The 21,509-nt window shown below is 38.6% G+C and overlaps 1 protein-coding gene across 5 annotated transcripts in view; it reads right to left on the bottom strand.

Moving 5' to 3' along the window:
* FANCM (FA complementation group M) overlaps positions 1 to 21,509 on the bottom strand; it is a 79,645-nt gene that overhangs the window by 9,216 nt on the left and 48,920 nt on the right. For 3 of the 5 annotated variants that reach the window (XM_065686641.1, XM_065686642.1, XM_065686643.1), the window contains 6 exons: positions 19,984 to 20,141; positions 19,384 to 19,536; positions 4,610 to 6,545; positions 2,223 to 2,302; positions 2,034 to 2,102; positions 1,380 to 1,514 (listed from right to left, as the gene is read on the bottom strand). In XM_065686641.1, coding sequence (XP_065542713.1) covers positions 1,380 to 1,514; positions 2,034 to 2,102; positions 2,223 to 2,302; positions 4,610 to 6,545; positions 19,384 to 19,536; positions 19,984 to 20,141 — 2,531 coding nt within the window. Of the gene's footprint in view, positions 1 to 1,379; positions 1,515 to 2,033; positions 2,103 to 2,222; positions 2,303 to 4,609; positions 6,546 to 10,707; positions 10,817 to 18,636; positions 19,160 to 19,383; positions 19,537 to 19,983; positions 20,142 to 21,509 lie in introns of those variants that run through there. The other 2 variants (XM_065686644.1, XM_065686646.1) reach the window with 2 other exon arrangements.

Genomic DNA, 21,509 nt, shown 5'->3' with positions numbered 1-21,509 from the left:
GAACACTGTAACTAGTGGTGGACTGATCAGAATGATTTTAATGTCATGAACCTTCTGTGGATCTGGGATTCTGACATGTTCATCACTGTTATTTAGGTAAGACAATACGCCTTCATATATCATCTTACCTAAACATCGGTATGCTTAGGTAAGATGATAGGTGAAGGCAGAGTAGAATTTTGTAAGTATACAAGGCTCTTTCTCCATGAACCTTTTGGTCTCACATTAAAAAATATGTTTAAATAAAATTGCAAAATGGACTTTTCACCTACCTCTTTCTTTATATTCCAGAACATAAAATATTGATGCTATAGGGAAGTCTCCATAATGAAGATTAGCTTTAAAACATTAAAAATATCCAACATAATGTGCCCCGGAGCCCTGATTACGGTAATTTTTGCCCAGCAGAACCACATCTATGCATATTTAAGAGCTATTAAACTTACTATATGATTCTGTTCTACATCCTCTCCTGCATTCAGTCCTGCTGCAGTGACAGATTAAAGTGTAAAGCACTAAGTTAAGATTTAAGCTTTGGGGTCAAGGGACCACCTCTGTCTTAACGTATCCAAAGGTGAAAACCACTAGAGTAGGTGGTAAATCCATATGATCGAGTATCCTAATAGCCTAAATTCTAGTCAAGAACCTAAGCTTCCCGAGTTTGACTAATCTTTGAGTTCTACTTGCAATGTAGATTGTTATTTTGCTTGTGATTATTACGCAGATTCTTCTGAAAGTCAGGCAATGGATGTGAGGGTTAAGATCCTTTATCCAGTGTTTCAAGATTTCACCTAAAACGTTTGCAAGAAGCTTGTGTAACACAGCTCTGAGCCTTGACCCACCTAAACAATGTCTTAAAACCAAAACCTGCCCAATTGCATGCCTACTATGATACAGTTTTATCGTGAGATCCTACAAAGGCCACAAAATAGACAAGCTCCATTTTTTAGGCCATCAAATACATATGAGCTCCAGAATGAGTCACTCAATGACATGGTGAATTTTCATCTTAAGTATTGCGAAACCAGTGCTCAACATTTCTGTCATTTTCATATTTTAATTTGTTGTGGACTTTTTTTTTTTAAAGTTTAAATACAGACAAATTAGAAAATGTTTTCAATTCATTCCTGCAGTTTGGAAATGAAGTAGAATTTCACTATGTCTCCTTCTGTCTCCTTTTTTGTTTTGTTTGGTAACATGATGTGCTGCTCGTGTTCAAAGACCAATTCTTCTGACCTAGACTTTGTAACTTTACCAACGTGCACATACCTCCATACACATATATCAGACAACGCGTAGCCATTATCTACATCGCCATTTAAACACAAACCACTTCAAATACAACCTTCAGCATATTAAGAGAGACGTAATGCACAGACCTTGTTTGTGACACTGCTCTTGACCTTTGGCCGTTTTGTACTTCTCAGCTGGTTTTTGTTAGAGGCTGTGGAGTTATTTATGGTCCTGTGAGAGTTGTTGTGAAAATCCATGCTGTCATCACTGGACATGTCTGACTAGAGGAACATTTCACAAACACCTCAGTAAATAAAGACTAAAGCAAGCAATACTTTGATTACACAATCATCCTTCGACAACTGGGGGTTTTAAGCAATACCTAATTTTTACGTGGCTGATCTGCTATGGCAAAATAATGCAATCATGCTAATTACCTTAATAAACACAAAAGGAACAGAAAAAAAAAAGGTTAATTGGAAGAAAAACCAGGTCAAATGTGACACGAATTGTAATTTTTTTCCCCTCAAAGCTTTGCAGCAAAGGTTACTTTACTGCCTTCCACAAACGGAGAGGCGCAGCTCTCCTGCCTATAACAGTATCTCACTGCCAAAAACCACCTACAAAGTCATCTTTGGAGACCTTGAGAAAGAACTGAAGGAAGGAAAGCAATTACACTCTAATACTCCTTAGGTCAAATGGCATAAAATAGTTCTATTAGAACACTTGCCTAGTGACTGAGAAAGTAAATGTTTAAATATATACTCCAGAAAGGAGCTTGCATTACTTCTTGCCCTTACCATGTTACGTGGGTGCCGACGTTTTCTCCTGGCACAAACTGGTGATTCAAAGTCACTGTCATTCATAACCTGTGTAAACAGAAATAAGTACAATTGCAATGAGGGTTTTGGGTTTGGTGTTTGATTTGGCGTCTTGCTTCTCTTTTTATTTTGTTTTTGTTTTTCTTTTTTTCTTTTGCTCAGACTCACATCGGGAGACTTCAAAACACTCTTTTTTCTCCTGTTTTTTCTCCAGAAAACTACCTCTTCTTCACTCTCGCTGCTGGCTCCTACAGAAAAAAATAGTAAACAGCATTCACAAGAAAATGCATTGTTCAGAACACAGTATTTCTGTAACTGAGCAATCAAAATCAAAATCTGTCTCTCTTATAGAAGTACCTGCAAAGGAGATTACTTATTGATTTATGTAGCAAATATTGTTCTCTTTAGCCTTGGTAATCAAAATAAATAAACTCCAGCTGAGATATACAATAAATCCTGCTTCCCTGGAAAGTCTCCGAGTGAAAGTGATTATCCCAGGCAGTACAAACACAGAAAAAGGTGTCTTGAAAACAAGAGCAAAAGCCCTTTAAAGTTGAGTAAGAGTTGTACTTCTGGAAGCATTTTGTAACACATCTCCCTTTGAGTCCACTGAACAAGACCAGAGCTCAGAGAAAAGTCCTCTTTCCAATTCCTTTTCAAATGACTGCAGCCTTTTTGGTTTTACAAAGGACTGCTTTTATAAAAGACACGATCTTCCTTTGAGCACAACAAAGCTCGAGTTCTGATGGAGAGACCCTGGATTTGGTGCCTGTTCAACATCCTTCCTGCCCCAAAGCAGGCTTGATGCTACTTGCACCTACAGCACTCTCTTATTTTTCCCTCTGTTTCTCTAGGCGTATAGCAAGATAGGGAGGGAAAGAGAGCTGGTTCTGACTGAATCACTCGAAGTTTTAATTTTGTTAATGAAAAGTACAAAATACCCAAACTTTCCACTTCTACAATAACATATATAAAAAACAATAACTATCCATTTCAACAACATACATTGCCTGGAGAGGTTTTCAAGACCTGACTGCACCAAGCTCTCTAACTCAGTGCCTGTCAGGCCACACCTGGAATACTATGCTCAGTTTTGGTCCCTGCTGTACAAAAAAGATGCGGACAGGCTGGAGAGGGCCCAGAGAATGGCCACAAAGATGTTCCAAGGGAAACTGTTTGAGGAAGGGCCAAGAGAGGTGGGCTTGTTCAGCTCAGAGAAAACAAGGCTCAGGGGAGACGTGATCACTACATTCCAGTATTTAAAGGGTGGCTACAAAGAGGATGGAGACTTCCTTTTACAAGAAGACACATGGAAAAGATGAGGGATAATGGGCACAGGTTAGTCCTGGGGTGATTCCAACTGGACACAAGAGAAAAATTTTTCACACTGAGAACAACCAGCCATTGGAATAATCTCCCTGGGGAAGCGGTGGATTCCCCAACACTGGACACTGTTAACATTTGACTGGACAGGGTGTTGGGACATCTAGTCTAGGTCACGCTTTGACAGAAAGGTTGGACCAGATTCCAACCTTGAGGTTCCTTCCATCCTGGGGTTTTATGAAACAACCTGATCCAGGTTCACTATTAACCCTGCAACGCTAAAACAGCAATTTGTTTCTTTTTTGTAGTTTTGGGGTTTTGTGTGGGTTTGTTTTATATTTATTATTCTTGCTTATTAAATCAATTACAATTTTTAAATTCCGCAAACTGACATAGTCACTGGAAGGTGTGATGATTCAGGAAGAAAGGTGGCATTCAACAATCAATCAACTTCAGAAAATACATTATCAGACAAATTCAAAGAGAAGGAGAAGAAAAAAGATGTTTTACCACCAAAAGGACTGTTTCTGCTTTGTTTCAACGTCTAAGGACAGTAACAAAGCCATTCCAAACACCTCAATGTGCCTTATGAATCAGACCAAGTACCATTATGTCTCAATTATTTTGAAAGCAATTCAAGTTTGTTAAGAGAGAAATACAACAAAGGGTGTGAATATGACCTGTAAGTGACCTACAAGTGAAGAATGACAGACACTTATATATTGGCAATATCTGAATACGTAATACCTTTTTTTATGGTATGTTGGTCCTAAACCAGAGAAAGACAAAACTGGGGGAGAAAAGGGAGGAAATAAAAATTGAATAGAGCCTACAACAATCAATGTCTTTAAGACAATCCTGGCTTGTGCTGAAATTATAATCAGAAAATTTTGAATACAAGTCACTTGTCAACAAAACAGAAATCAGTAGGTTTGACTCCTCAGGAACAATGATAGGAAAATATGAAGGCATGGATTTGGGGATCAGAGTACAACAGATCCAGGTGATTACAAATCAGACACTGGGAATATTAAGAAACAGCTTTAGAGGCAGCTAAAGTGGAAAGTCTCCCCACTGACCCAACTTCTCATATTTAGAACAATTTACATTATTCCCTTTCCCTTTCATCCTTCCCACCTTAGTCATAAAACTAAATTGAGGATCCAAAAACTATGGGATTCTATTAATTTAAACGTGAAGGTACTAACTAACTGTACCCTTGAAATTCCTACCTTCAGTAGGAGACACATGTGAACTAGGAATGTTGGTGTGGTCCAGGTTTTCAGTTCTTCCCAAATGGGAATGAAATGCATCCACAGCTGAACTCTCAAAGTTCTGCCTACATAGGCTTTTATTTCCTTTATCTGTAAGAGGCCCCTCTGCAATTTCTTCCCTGGCACTAGAGAAGATATTCAGAGGAATTCTTCTGTTAGCTTTAATATTCATAACCTTTCTACGTGGGGTAGAAAGTGCAGGAGCCGAAGCTTTGGGTGATCCATTTCTTTCACCTCCTGACTCCAGGAAAGGCACCACAGCAGAAGCACCCCCAGCTCCCTCCCTGCCATCTAAGCTCCTACTGTGGAATGGCAATGGTGTGGAAGCATCTCTTTTCTCAAGACCTTTGCAATCCCGCTCAGGCGATATTTCAAGTTTGGAGCTATCATTCAGTAATTTTTTTTTATCTTCAGTGGATTTAACATCTGCATGACTCCATAAGGTACCATTTGATTTTCTGGTATTACTTGTATCAATATTTTCTTCAAAGATTTGATTCTCAAACTCTTCAATGGAAAATCCCAAATCAAAATTAACAGAAAATAGTTCTTGAGAACAGTCATAAAAATCATCGTTACTCAGAGACTGCTCACTCACACTAACATCACCTAGCATTTCCATGGCTGTGGTTTTACTGCTTCTCAGCTGCTCCTCACAGGTTGTATCAGTGCTCCTGCAGCACACCTTGGAAGGAAACCACTCAGAGCCCTGCTCTGCAACTGGCCCAATAGCACTCCCACCTGAATCTGACCCGACTAAATGCTTATTGCTTGTAGAAAAACTTTTATTATTTGTGTCATAAAGGTGCTCATCTTCAAATAAATTTATACTCTTTTCTTCATCCACTAACACTTTTTTCTTGTCAAGTTCAATATCTTCTTTTTGAGCAAAATATTGAATCTCTTGAATTTCAGTGAATTCTTCATTGTCAAATAGACTATCAAAGCCGTCATCCCAGTGAAGCTCCTCTTTAGCTTTAACAACAGTGGTCTCAGAAGATGACACAGTTTTTGAAAAACAGGTACTTAAAGAACCATACAATTCACTGGTGACTTTCCCTTCAGGATTTTCAAGGTGCAGCAGTGCATAATCAGCTTCTGAGGGTGCAGGAAAGACTTTGTCCTGCAGTCTTGCTGAATAACTATCAGAAATAACTTTTTGAAAAGGATGTATTATTTCTTCATTTCTCACCACATTTTCAAAATCATAAACTTTATTCAAAGAGGGAGGAGATTGTGATAAAAGCCTTTTCACATTGGAAAATACTTGTTTTAACCAAGACGGCTCCTCAAGTGGTCTCACAAGCGGAAATGAATCCACATAGGATTCCGGAAGATAAAATAAGTCAGAGGACACAGGTGATTTCTCAGCTGTGAAGCTACTATAACCCAGATCTGTGTGGTTTGTCTCCAGTGACCTACAAGCTTTATCTACAGTTATGTTTTCCTTCATTGCTGCACTTTCATCAATTACAGTACTGTCATTGTTGTCACATAGGTCAATAAATCCATTTAAGTCAAATGTCACCTCTAGTTCCTTATCCTCTTGACTGCCCTGGTCAGCATTTTCAACCACAGCAAGCCTTCCTGCTGTGTAAGAAGCGGAAGTATTAGTATCTGTAGTTAACACAGGCACTTCCAGATTAGATCTGGAAGTTCCTTTTGGAGTCTTTGGCTTTGTTATTTTAAATGTGGAGAAGAATTCATTCTCATTATCATCTGTATCAGGTAAAAATGGTTTGACTTTTGATCTGTGTGCCACCTCTTTTCTAGATGAGCATGCCTTCTGATCAGATGTGGAGCTGGTCATGAAGGGATGATTTTTATTCCTTTGAACATTAACATCTTCAATATGTAAATGAGGCTGAATCTCCAGTTCATAGTGGCAATCACCCTGGTGACAAACACAGTATAATATTTACTATAAACACATACAGGCTTACAAGGCGTTGTCATAAGGGTATTTAAAACAAGTGACAAAGGTTTTCTTACTCCTAAAGGTTATTAGAAAGGAGGCAGGAAAAAAAATAGCTTTTTGGTTTTTATTTAAAGTCACAACTTGCAAATAAAACATTTGCTGGCAGTAACTGCAAATCCACGCTTGAGTCGTCAAGACTAAATGTTTTAGAAAGACTGAAAGACACTATGTGTAAATAAAGATAGCTTTTAACAGAGCACCAACACACAATGTTCAGTACTGGGCAACGGTGCTGTGCACAGACTTAAGATGCAGTTCTCAGAACATTAACAGCAAGCAATTTCACTAATGAAATGTGCAAGGTGTTGTGTCCTCAGAGAGGCTTTACCAGCTGTACTTCTGGGAGGACTAGCAAATAGAGGTTAGGTGCTTTGAGCAGAAGAAACCCTTATTTAAGCACAAGTAAGCCTGGAATTCTCCATTCTCTTTCTACTATCATTTCTAATTTGGCCATTGCCATTGATGGCCCATTAAGAACTTCTCATTTACATACTCTGAACTTATTTTTCTTCCCCATGCATGCTTACTAATCTTCTGTTCAAAAAGACACTGACCTAGGCAACTAGCTCTTTTCAAAATACACTTGGAAAAAGCAGAATAGACTTTGACATCATTCTCAGTTAGGTATCCATGCAAGGACTGTCTGGATTGAAAAGCTATTTATTTACTTATTGTCTTTCTCTCTCTTTTAAATTAAGATCTCAAAATGAAGGCATGCAGTAGATAAAGCATACCATCCAGTATTAACAGTGTTTTTTTCACTCTCAATACAAATAATAGCTAAACAAATTGATATTTAAACTTGATCACTAACTTCATACATGCCACCAAAAGGATAATGAGCAGAACAAATAAGGAAGAATGTGTGTATAGGTTGTTTTGGGGTCAAGGACACAGCTGGTTCCAAATCCTGTTTCCAGCAATGACACTTGTGTCTCAGTGACAATGTGTGCAGTCTGTGGGTAGTCAGCACCAGAGTTGTCCAGCAGGGGAAGGAAGTTCAGCTGCTAGAGACTCATCTTTAAAGGGCTCTCAAACACCTACTCCGTATGTCACTATAGAAGATGCTACTCACCTGCTACATACTTCGTGCCTATGCTTAGGCTATCCATTTATAAACGCATCTAAAGTAACTAAAAGTAAAGATTTTTAAAAGAGATCTCCAAGGAGATCCTCACAGTACACCAGCTGACCTTTCAACCAAACCAGCTGACCTGAAAACCAAAATAGCAAAGAAAACAATTGCTATACGAGGTTAAAGGATGAGTTCCATACGTGTGGTTTCTAAATAATTAGTTTCCCTCAAGCTCAGTAAAAATACAGCATCAAGATAGGAAGGCTTTGGAGGAAATCGAAGAGGAATAACAAATACTAACTAACACAACTTGATCTAATTAACTTCACAAATGTAATCTGAGGAGATTACACATTTGGTTGACAGGATAACGGCATTAATAATGATACATAAGTAAGGACTGAATGTTGTGCAACATTTCAATTAAAGCATGTAAGCACTGTAAGAACACAATATATATTAAATGGATTAAAGACTGACTAGCTGCCAAACCACTAAACCTTATTGGAAGAGAGTAGGTGATGCTCTTGTCCACCCAATAGTTTAAAGAGATTCAGTGCAGATTATTCATGGCCCTAAACTGTTCTGCATTTTTTAAAGTAACCCAACATAAAGCAACACAAAACTAATCAAACATGAAGGAAAACAAGAGAGTTTTGAGTACATAAAAGAACAATTCAAATCACAACTGGACCAGAGGTAGAGCAGATAACAGCAAATCTTATGCTGGGCCTCCCAACATAAAAAGGACATAGACCTGTTGGAGCAAGTCCTGAAGGGGCCATGAAGATGGCTGGAGCACCTTTCCTATGGAGACAGGCTGAGAGAGCTGGGGTTGCTCAGCCTGGAGAAAAGAGGGCCCTGGGGAGAACTTAGAGCAGCTTCCAGTGCCTAAAGAGGCTGACAAGAAAGCTGGAGAGTGGCTTTTGACAAGGACATGTAGGGATAGGACAAGGGGGAATGGCTTTAAACTGACAGAGGGGAGATTTACATTAGATATCAGGAAGAAGACAGATTTCTTTAAAGAGACCAGCAAGAAAAAAACCACATTGAGATGCTCTCATGCATACCATCCTCCAGCTTTCTGACAAGCCTTCAGAAAGTCCCTGCCAAAACCTTTAAAGAAACTCAGAGAGAGCAAAGCAGGAAATTTTTTTGCATGGATCAATAAGAGTACAACACAGAAAACAGGAGGAATGAGGAGTTCTTCCACTGAAGAATTTCATTAGGCCACTGCATATAACCATGATTACATTCTAACCTGACGGGGAAAGAAAAACAAAAGTCTAGTAGAACTGCTGTGTGCCAGGACAGCAGTCCAGAAGACAAATTTAGCATCTAGGACAAACTTCAGTAACCTGATTTCAAGCTTACATGGAGTTACATAACTGTTCTAGTTCAACTTAGTCATTCAACATACTTTCTTCCAAACAAAATACTTTCTCCCAGTGAGCTTAGTTAATAGAGTGAAAGGTCAGAATTATAATTATCACATTTTAGCCTGAATGTTACAACTTGCAGAATCTTACATTTCCTGATCAGCTCTTCTATAGCCTAGTAAGCTCCAGCGTGTACCAGCTACTCAGCAACTAGGTCATGCAGGAATAGAAAAACAGGCATCTCTTATGGTACTAAATCAATGACCTTGCTTAGAATTACTGTTCAGCTTAAAAAGCAATAGGGTTTTTTAGTATCAAAAAATAAAACTGAAAAAGTAAACAAGATATTAAAGTTTTTATTTTGAATATATTAATATACATATAAATACACACACACAGAAGCATATTGTTTTCAAGCATTTAAAATTAAGGCATCTACCAAAATTAAAATTAACCTCTCCCCTCATAAGCTGCTTTGCATGTACATTTTCTAACGAGATTCAGATGTCTGCCAAAACCCTGGTGATTTTGCTATTTAGAAATTAAAAGCTAAGTCTATAAACACATATAATATAGATTTTTAACAATTAGAACTTCTTTACTTGAAAGCGTGATTGAAATGGAGGTAAAACTGCTGTGCCTCAAATGTTTGCAGCCATGACCATTCTCCCCTACTCCCCACGAACACTTTTTTAATGTTTACAAATATCTCCTAGGCTATAAACATTGCTTTTAATACACTGGATACGTTAACACATACTTGCTAAGGAAGCTAAGCTGCACTTCAACTGCAATGGAAGACTTCTGGAGGACAGAGAAATCGAAGTGTGCAGTCCTCCTCCAGCTCCTCTCACTCCTACAAAGAGAGCTTCTGCCTTTGGAGGAATCTTGCTCACTTGCCTACAAACTGGGTTGTAGGCACTAAAGTCCTGTGTTCCTCTGTGAAATGGTTTAACATAAAAGTATGCACTACAAAGTATTTATCAGTGCTCAGTAATAAGACTGAGGCACAAGAATGCAAGATGACAAACACTCACAGATGCTGGCCACAGGCTGCTTCAACCCAGCATGTTTCATCTGACCAAGAATTGAAAAAAGCATAGAAATAAAGAAAAGAGAGAATTCTCCTTCCCCAAAACATGTCCCTGTGGCCACCTAGGCCACTTCATGTGAACTTACACTGGCTAGACATTTCATCTACACCAATAGCCGTAAGAGCAATGGATGAGCTTTCACTATACACAAGATACAGCCATACAACATATTTTGGCTCTCATACAATGCTTTCTGCTTTATTTTATATTCCTTTCTTACCGACTTCTGAAATTCTAATCAACTTTTTGGGTGACAGTGATCACTAATATTTGCACAGAAGTACCTAGAACAAATTTTTCCTGGCTAAGGCAGCTTTCTCCTTCCTTCAACTTTGAACTTACTGGGACAGAATTTAATTCACCAGCTTTTTAGATCTTGCTCACAGGCTAATTCTTTAGAAAGTTTTGTCATTCTTTATGACCGTCTTTTACTATCAAAATAATTTTCCACTCCTGTAAAAATTACTACTTCTCCAAACCACTTACAAACAGGTTAAACATTTTGATGCTTATGTGATTTCACTGCTTACCTACCAGCCATCTGAGTACAGGTCACTGTTTATACCTTTCAGGAATGGGTTAATGAACAGAATAATCCATCCATCCTATTCCACGATGGCTTAGTTTCCAGAAGATACTCTAGGGGAAGGAAGACTGTCAAAAACATTTTTTGGAAGTTCAAGTGCATTACATTAGATGACATTTCAAAATGTGTGGAGCTGATTCATAAAATAAATTTAAGGGCCAAAGAAACCACAATTTTCATCTACAAAAGCTGTGATATTTCTCTTCCTAACACATCACATTATTGATGTACCTACTAATTATATTGCTTTTTTGCTTTCAGGCAGTTTGCCTGGAATGAATCACAAACACTCTCATGCAGCCACCCAACACCTTTCTTCAAAACCCAAGTCAGTGTCTGACACCTTGTACTCCTGTGACACCCAGGCTGGTCTACGCAGCTCACAACTCTTGAAGAACCACCATCTGCTCCTGCCTAGCAGCAGCTGGCTACTATTCCTCTATCTGCTTGTTCTTACTTTGCTGATGCTCTAATTTGAGAGAGTGCCTAACTATACAGCAAACAGCTACACAACAAAAACATTTGAAAGATCCCTGAAGATTTATTAGCAAAACATGCACTATGTACCCCAGCAATAACACGAATGGCTGTCATTAAAGAGGCTAGAATGTTATAATGCAAAGAGTGCTTGTTCAAGAACATCTAAAGTGTCAGAAAATAAATTAATCTATGGTTTAGTAACTGCTTATTTTATAAAAATTCCTGGATAGAAGTGACAGCTAATGAGTACTAGAGGTGTCTGACCTGGTAACTGCAGATTATTCTGTTATTTGACATTACAGATAGGTGAAAGCTGATATTTCCTATTTGACTTCCTTAGCTTTGGATGTCCCCATGCTAAGAGTTATAAAAATGTACAGAAGGAGGGAACCCCCCACATTACAGAGAGATATAAAGCAAGAACCTGGGTACCACTATGTAATTTCCATGAAAATACGGATAGCAAAACATTCCTGAATCCCAGTGACTATTTCTTAAACTTACTGCATTTCCATGCCAATACTAAAAATACAAGCAGTAACAGCTAGATCCAAACAGATAGCAGGACTGCTGCACCTAAAAGCAGTTTTTCAACTACAGTAACAGTTCAGTGTTCTAAATAAATGTGATTGTCACCAATGCATTATAATTATTATTATTATTATTATTATATTAAAAACAATTTTAAAATACTATCCCTCTCTCAAAACAAAGACATTTGGTGTAAAATAGCTCCTGCAAGAGTTCCAAGACTATAAAATGCTGGTTTACACGTGGCACCCTTATTGTAAAAGCTTTGCCAAATCAGTCTTCTGTAAAAGCTTAAAGAACAACCTACCAATTATTCTCATCCATAAATATGTTGATGCTTTGTGAAAAGCAGCATACAACTATTTTAAATACAGAAAACTAAATGCAAAATACCTGTATGGCAGACACCCCTAAGCAAATCAAATAACAATGGAGCAAACCCAAGAGAAGTCAACAGTAGCACAAATTGATGCGTGCTCTGGCTGACTGCAAGGAGGGAGGTGGGGAGTGGACACCTTAGCAATAAAACCCCACAAATGCAGGCAGCTGTATACAAGGGTGTTAGATACACCACACCACAGAACCCACACCAAGTTTCTCTTGTCCATAGATTTAAGTTAGCAATCCTATATCACATACTTAATATTTCCCGTGGTTTCCATAAAATGTAATATTATGCCATGTTTCCCAGAAAACTGAGATCACTCAGCTTGGGAGGAAGGAGTATTTCTGGCTGGTGTGACTGAACCCTGTGGCACTAGGGCTATTGGAGGCTTTCATGAGGTGCTGTACAGGAACACCAAGTCACCCTTAAACACAGCAGCTACTCAAATTAACACAGCTAAGCCCTTCCAGGTGCCACACAATCGGCTCAATGCCCTTGTCCCTTGCACATAGCTGACACCCCAAAATACTTTGCCTAATTACTCTTATTTCTCTGTTCTCCCTGTGAGTACAAAACCCTGCAGGATCATTAAAAACAAAAAGCACCTGCAATTAAAGGTCTGAACAATCTTAACACAGGTCTCAATTAGCATTCAAACTCAAATCACTTGTCAACAAGATCAGAAGATCAATACAGCACAAAGAAACTATTTTAATTGTAAAGCTGAGACTTCTGGTCTTTCAGGTTCTCCCTAACAGCATTACCATCTAAGAAGAAACATCTTTCATGCTTGGAAGCATGTTCCTGTTGGGTTTTGCTGGAATAAAGAATAAGGTAGGCCCCCTCTGCACCACTTTATTTTGAGAATCCCAAGAGAGAGTATTTGCTTTGATTATCTGCTCTCAGCTGTTTAAGCCAGATTCAGTGTCCCACAGTCCGAGCCAGCAGTTCCACAGATAAATTAGTCCACCTGTCATAAACACCTTACCTAAATGCTATTTCCTGGCTTAAATTACCCCTGAAAAAATGCACTTCCCTTTAATATTTCATTTTACTTATCCTCAGAAGCCTGCACAAATGTCATTTCAATAACAACAATTACTTCGCCCTGACCTTGTTTATAAACAGTCTGATTTAATTTTCCAAAATGCCTAAAAGCTATTGAATTATTTTGCATAAGGACAACTTGATTTGTTACCATGTTATACAGAAAATCCCTGCTCATAGCTAGTCCAAAATCCGACCCCATCTGCCCAATTCTTGTTGCTGTAGCAATAAAGCCACACAGGCATTAAAGGCTTTTCTGTCATGGATGTGCTTGTCACAGGATTCATGTTTGGGATTTCTTGTACTTTTTTATTTTCTTTTGATTGTGCCAATTTCCCAAAATTATTAAGATAATATAAATAAAATATATATAAAAAAAATGAGCATTTTCACTCTATCAGTTTAAAAATATCTAAGCCTTTAAAATTACCTTTTATCTATTATGCAAAACACAACTGCATAGGATGCTGTTCAGTGTCACTAAATGAGTACAAGGAAAGGGAAGCTACAACATCAGTGAATTCCTGAGCCTGCTTTTGTAATACAAAACACCCATGAGGAAAACACAAATACCTCCTGAGCTGGCTCGTATAAAGTTATTATGAATATCTAAATAAGATTCTTCCCAAGAAATAGCTAGTTTCATCAGAAACTTCTAGATCATTTGGTTATTCCTAATAAAACAATGATTTACCTAATTATATTTTTATCCCTCACTAAGAAAATAACCAACAGAACTGTGGTTTGAGGTTCAATATCTTATTTATTTAAAGAAATAGCTTGCATTTGTCTTAAATCCTTCTGCTGTTAAGAACTATAAATTAACATTGGACAGATTAGCATGGTATATTTGGCAATAGAACACTTCTAGCAGGAACCTGGATGCACAGTGAATTTATGCAAATCGCTGGATTCACTGCTCAACCAATTACTGCTTGCACCCACTTATTTTCATATCAGAATGACATTTTAGGAAGTTTTTAGAGGCTTCATTTCTGCTAAAAGTAAATTTTTCAGAGGCTGGAGAAATATCCCCTTACACTATCCTACTGTTTAATGACGATGCTTTTTACAATTTCAAAACACATCTAAAAACACTAAACAGAGTTAAATTAAAATCCAGCAGAAAAACATGACTTAAAACCTCATGGTTTTCAGTCTTATGTTGAACTACTCATGAAAAGAAAGTGGCAAAAAGCCTGTGGAGCCAGTGTTACACAGCCCTGCACTTGCGAATACAGGCAGATCTGGATGTGAATGTGTTGGACTGAAGCCAGAGGAATCCATAAAGATACTCAGAGGGCTGGAGCACATCTCCTACAGAGGCTGAGAGTGCTGAGGTTGCTCAGCATGGAGACCTTAGAGCAGCCTTCCAATACATAAAGGGGCCAATGAGAAAGCTGGAGAGGGACTTTTCACAAGGGCATGTAGGATTATGACAAGGGGGAATGGATTTAAACTAGAAGAAGGGAGATTTAGATTAGATATATGGAAGAAGTTCTTTCTGTGCGGGTGGTGAAGCACTGGCACAGGTTGCCCAGAGAAGCTGTGGCTGCCCCATCCCTGGCAGTGTTCAAAGCCAGGTTGGAGAGGGCTTTGAGCACCCTGGTCCAGTGGAAGGTGTCTCTGCCCAAGGCAGAGGGGTTGGAACTGGATGATCTCTAAGATCCCTTTGAATCCAAACTGTTCTGTGATTCCATGATCTTTCTGTCAGGGGAATTTCACCCTTACAGCTACTCACGCATATACACAGCATCAGACTCAGGAACAGAGTTGAGACATACCCACCTACATAAACATGTTTTAGTATGTGTGTAAAAGTCAAAATGTTATGTACAAAACTCTAAGTTCCTTTAATTTTGCTCTACTTTTGCATTTTTAATCAATATTTTCTTCTAAGAACAAGCACTCTACAGTATGAAAAAGAATCAGTGTAGTAGTTACTGTTAAAGTAAACCATCCACACTTCCCCATAGGTGTGGCTATGGGCAATGGAGCATAATGAGGTTTTGGCAAAGCTTGCTTTATTTTAGAAAGGTCCTGATGTAAACAATTTCATACGCGTTACCGTTGGGAATACTCTATCACAGGGAAAATTCAATGTGTGAAATCAGAATGCTACACGAATGTTTAATGTCTTTGAAATTGACGTTTAAAGTACAAACTTCAAATCGAACTAGTAAGAACACATTCCAGTTTTCATGACAATATCCCAAAAGCATGCAGAACACATAAGGATCAAGAATTCAAGACTAGCTTTTATGAAGATGTAACCAGCTTTGTGGCAAGAGAAGAGCAGTTTACCTTGACTTTAGCAAAGTTTCTGGAACAATCTCATAGATACACTTGTGAGATGTGGTTAAATAAGTCAACAATTGGCTGGACCTCTGTGATTAAAGTGGTCTGAGGACTGGTATGAAGTCCACCAGTGGCTGGCTGCTAGGAGTGTTTCTCAGAGGTTTTGAGTGCTTAACCTTTTTATTACTGATAGTGATTATAGTACAGAGTGCACCTCCAGTAAGTTTGCAGATACCAGGTGAGGGGAAGCATGGTTGAGGGCAGGGCTGTGGTCCAGAGGGTCCTCAGCAGGAAGACAGAAACCTCAACAGAAAAACGAGACAGCAGTGTGCCCTTGTGGCAACAAAGATGATCACACTCAGGCTCCATCAGCAAGAGAGCTGCCAGCAGGGCAAGGGAAGGGATTATTCTCCTCTCTTCATCATCTCTTGAGACCATATCTGGAGAGCTTAGTCTAGGTTTGGGCTCTCAGTACAGTGCTCAATGCCAGGTTGGACAGAGCCTTGGGCAACATGGTAGAGGGTGAGGTCTCCCTGCTCATGGCTGGGGGTTAGAACTAGACGAACTTAAGGTCCTTTCTAACCCTAACTACTCTATGATTCTATGAAATATCTTGGACTGGATCAAGTCCAGCAGAAGCAGACAAAACTGCCACAGGGCTGGAGCATGAGGATGCTCAAGGAAGACAAAGGGAACTCTGTTCAGTCATAAGAAGAGAAGATCTTTCTACCAGCTTCATCTCACTTAAGAGCAGAGTGAAGGCTGAGCCAGACTCCCCAGAGGTATGCTGAGTTAGTGCACACAACACAAAACAAGAAAAATTTCCATTAGATATTAGGAGAAATTTTTCCGCCATGTGGGTGATCAAATGCTGAACCAGGGGTCCAGAGAAGTGGTGGGATTCCAGCCCTGGAGATCCCAAAGACTTGACTTGTCAAGGCCCCAGCTGCCTGATCTACACAGGTCTGAACTGGATCATAGCTCTCAGGTCCAAACTGAACTGCTCTGTGGTAATAGCGATGGCCCTCAAATACCATCGACTAACAGAAATGTTTTAGAACAGATTTTTTTAGAAAAAAAGATATTTTATAATGAAAGTTTCCACGGTCTGATTCAGTCTATAATTATACTCATTTTTCTCTGTATGCCTTTTCTGATTCACCAGAATTGAAGCTTGTAAGAAGACTGAATTAAGAGAAGACTGGTGGTTACAGGAAACAAAACCACCTCCCCACACTCACACATGCTCTCCCATTAGCAGTATGGAAGATTATTCTCTGCCAAATTGCAGGGCAACAAGTTTTTGCTGGTGTAATCTGTATGATGAGTAAGGACTGCCACCACACAGTGACTGCTCCAAGGCAATTACACTGTAAAAATAACATACATCATTCACTTTCATTCCCTTTGGTGCATTTCAGTGGGAACGTATCTTGCCTTGGGAAGACTGCGCATTTCCAAAAAGTCAAGGATGACTTAAGAAAATATTAATAACATTTGCAAACAAGAAATCCCCTGTCAGTGCTGACAAAATAGATGAAGACATGTTGCATCTTTGTTTTTTGTGAAATGATTATGGTGAAACTTTGATGTCCTTGCACCTTGACAATTTTATTTAGATAAGAAAGAAGCCAACAACTGAAGTTTAAAAAGTGGGTGTCAGTGCTGATTACAGGTTCTGTTTTGTCAACCATGTCAGATTACTGCTAGTGCTCTGTTTTTCCCTGGAAGGATTCAACAGGCTGGAGTGATGTGTCATGTTGCAACCTCTCCTATTCAGTGGAGTCATTACAAGGTGATTGTGGTATGCTAGTGACATCCCAATTATGATTTCTCTAACAGATGGAAAAGTTCAGCATCTCCACCTATGACTAGTTAAGACAGACCAGAAAAAGCTGGCAGGAAATCAATCCAGATAATGCCTGAAACTCTGAGCTTGTTGCTCTGCCTCCCAAAATAACAGGCAGTCCCAGTCTTTCGACTGTGAGAGCATTACCTACAATATATCACAATTAAATCGACATTTAGCTGTTACATTAGAAATAGTGAAAGGCAACCGCTTATCACTTGTTATCGGTTAATAGGTGTATCCCTTCTTTTCTGACACACATCTTCCAGCAGTTTGCATTGCTGTTTGAAAGCTCTCTGTAGCACTGCCACAGGCTGCAAGCAGGACTGCCCTGCAGTACCCAGGGCGAGACTTTGTGTGCTACTGTGGCACATCAGCAGGAATTCTGAGCAGAGAGCTACACAGAGAACACAGCACCAACACATACTGCTTGTGCTTGCTGGCCATCACTGAAGCTAAGCAAAACATAAAGTGATGACCACAGTGTGAAAAGACATAGTTTTGGGCCTCCCCATAGTTTTGGGATGGAACAACCTCTCTATTCTCTGCACAGCAGAGAGCAAAGGCATGTGAGCTGGGCTGTCTCACTCCCATGAGGGACAGTAGTTAGACCTACCTCTATAAAGTTCTGTAAATGCTTCCTTGTGAAAGTAAGCATTTGATATTCTGTTTTGCTTATAATTAATGGCACTTACTTTGGCAGAATTTGGGGGAGAAGACTGAAGACTTGCTTGGTGACTAACATATTTGCTTTGTAGACTATTTTAAGGGTGATAGATGTTGGTTTAGCATCTATAACCCTGAAGGTGCTTGGGAACCTGAACAGACTTCTGATATTAATGCCGTTTCACAAAAGGAACTTAAGTCACAAATACTTCAAGTGCCTGATTTTGTGGTGGGGAGGGAAATCCTCAAATAGAAGAGCAATTCTATATTTTGTAATGATTTCTTTACCTCTTGACTTTTCAGTTCTCCATAGCTGAACTATCTCCAAAGTCCTTGCTCTGCCAGTATGTTCTTGACCCTAGCTTGGGAACACAGACTCTCAAAGAAGTCAAGAATGCCACTGTTCTGTGATGAAGCAGAGAAGCTTATCTTAGCTCTGAAAGTTTTATTTACAACCTTCCATTAATACACTTCCCTAGTGAGAAGTACAACTACAATGTTGCTATTCTCTGCCTTGATTAGTCTTGTTATTCAGGAAACCTGCAGCTTAGCAACAGCTCCTGATGACCTAGAAAACTTCTACGCCCTAAAAAGCAGTATTTGTGGCACATAGAAGAGACAAACTGGAGGAAGAAAAGAGCATGGTGAACAACTAAAGTCTTCAGGCACTGTCAACAGATCCAACCTCTACACACATTTTCTTGTTTGTATCTTTCACTACAAAGGCATATCTGCTATCTATAACTGTTAGTAAACAAAATTCTCATCTCCCACATGGTTTACATCCATGTTTGTTTGACTGCCCCCCTCTTATACTTTAATTCTTAGAAGCAATTAGGTTTTTAATTAAAGCTTTCAAAGAAAACAAACCAAAAAGCATCAAACCACAACTACGTTCAAACATACAATACATTCCTGAAATATTTTTATGAAGTGCATTTGATGTACATACAGGATACAAAATTATTTCCAATTTCTATTATACTCTAGAAGAGTTTTAATAGTCTTGGTGACTTCACTCCTTGACATATGTAGTTTTTTTATTTAATGTCCTTTGTAAAAAATTGATACTTGGATCCATTAAAGAAGGGATGATGTGGGGTTTTTACTGTATAGGGAAACGCTGTTTTGAAATAACTTCTGTGGAAAAAATTATAAATAACAGAATACCAGTAGGAGATATTTCAAGCCAAAATTAAATACACATTATTCACTTCACAATGACTAACGTAGCCCCACACAAATACTTTCCTGCTTTTTGCTTCAGCTGACTAGACAGAACTAGAGCATTCGTTTCTTAAATATTCTAATTGTGCATTAAAGACTCGCGCATGTTTCCAGCCAGCCAAATGTAAACCCCTTACCTGTTCATGTCTCATCAGTTCTATCATTTCCATAACACTGATAAAATGGTAACAACGATCTGAATGATCAACCACACATGTAGGAAAAGGACGACTCTGCCAAATTCTCCATTCGGATAAGGAAAGTTCACGCGTAGCCTCCTCTTTGTGCTTCTGCAGTTTGAAATGAAGATGGGTTAGGAGATTTTAATCAGGAAATTGTTTCGCAAAACCATTTCCACTTCTCTGAATCAGAAAAGAGATTGTAAAGCTTGAGGTTTTCTTTCAGTAACTCTTCTACAGTTCAATAAGCAAGGGAATGAAAAAGTGTTGATACAATACCATCACAAATACAGCATCCTGCATGAAATTCATAAAAAAAGGAACAAAAGTTTAATGGATACTGAAAGACTTCTTATTTTTTTTTTTTTAATTTACAGATCTAACCCCAAAACCCCATTTCAAACATTTAATCCTAAATTCTTAACCTCAAAAATTTACATATAATTCTCAAAATTACATTTTAATATAGACCTCCTTCAGCTTCAGGGTTAATTCTGTTACTTAGAGTATTCTTTAGGCTTCATGTCAAAGGAAACATCACATTTCAGTTAAACTCACTGGTATTTCTTCCAGGTTTTCTAAGGTTTCAAACTGAACTCGAGGTAAGACCGGCTCCTTTATTCCATCACTTTCCTTAATCCTGTAAAGTCTGTCCCATATTTCAAATTCCTCAGACGACAGAGACCAATTCTCATGACAATGCATTTGCTTTTGGCCTATGGCGGGAGGGGGAAATAACAAAAGGAAAATGTTACCTGCTTTAAGAAAAAGGGTACACAGAATAAAAAGAACTTTGTATGATACAGTCAAAAGAAAAAAATACCTTTTCTGTGCCACAAGCAAAACCAGATACAGAGAATCTGATGTCAGAAACAAGTATCAACACAGTGCTGCATGTTTTATGTGTTATAATTTGGATAAATTTATCTATTAAATAATTGTTTTGGGGGGCAGGCATCATATATGCAAAGATCGAGGCAGGCAGATTTAAATAGATATGTCGAATACATAGGCCCTGAAGACAGTGTAGCAAATAGGTAAAACACATGGCTCCAATTTCTAAACATGTTTATACAGGAAAGCAACATCAATTTGTTGTGGCAAAAACATTTGTTAGTCATTAGAGCAGAAACAAAAAGAGTAGCAAAATTCCCCAGGAGCAGGGAAAGAAAAAACCAAATCTCATGAGTTTTATTTAGACTCATATGTGCAAGCAGGAGTATAGGTAAGACCAAGAAAAGTGATCATATGGCAACTGCAGACAAGGGTCTGAGCAAGTACACTCCAACAACGATGAGGAAATGAAGTCATTTTTGGCAGTCTCACAACAAGCCTTGATACCACCACTATCCAAAAAATGACAAATCCCTCAAAACAGCCACAATGTGAATAGCAAGGGAACATCCGAAGAATCAGTGTTAAGAGCACGCTAAGAACGTGACTGCATTCAGCCCAGATGTATGAAGCTTAGAGTAAAATAATGAAATTAATTTAACAGTCACTCTGCAGACAGGACTTGGGATCAATCTGAAGCGAACACCCAATTCTGAATTAATGTCATGTAAAAGGAATTGGCCTGTACCTCTCAGTCTTCTCAAGTTACACTTGCCAGAGACTGTGCATCCACAGGATAGCATGACAATGTTTATTAGACTCAAAAACAGAACCCTGAGAGTTCAGAGTACTAGGTTTAAGTCCTATTCAGAAAAAGTCTTTCACTGCTGGAAAAAACTAACCAACACAGAAGTTCTATTAAGGCCACTGTTAAATAAACAACAACAAAACCAAACACTAAAAAAAAACCACAAACAAACCCAGAAGATCAATATTGCTACTAAGATAATTTTGACTCAAGTCTAGGAGATGGTTACACTCCTTTCTAGCTAACACACTGTTCAAGGACCCGGCAGAGGAAGAAAAGAGACATGAAGAAAACTAAAATTAAGAATGCTTATCAGAAAATAGCCTTTCCTATTGTTTGTAAGAACAGTTAAGTATTAGGTTTGCTCCAGCAGTTAATACTCATCACCCACACACCAAGACAGAGTATGTCAACCTTGGATTAGCCTAGAAATCTGGACAGT

The sequence above is a fragment of the Lathamus discolor genome, chromosome 6, assembly GCF_037157495.1.
Source record: "Lathamus discolor isolate bLatDis1 chromosome 6, bLatDis1.hap1, whole genome shotgun sequence".
Taxonomy (NCBI): domain Eukaryota; kingdom Metazoa; phylum Chordata; class Aves; order Psittaciformes; family Psittacidae; genus Lathamus; species Lathamus discolor.
Note: the sequence above shows the minus strand (reverse complement) of the source record. Positions and strands in the feature narration are given on the sequence as shown.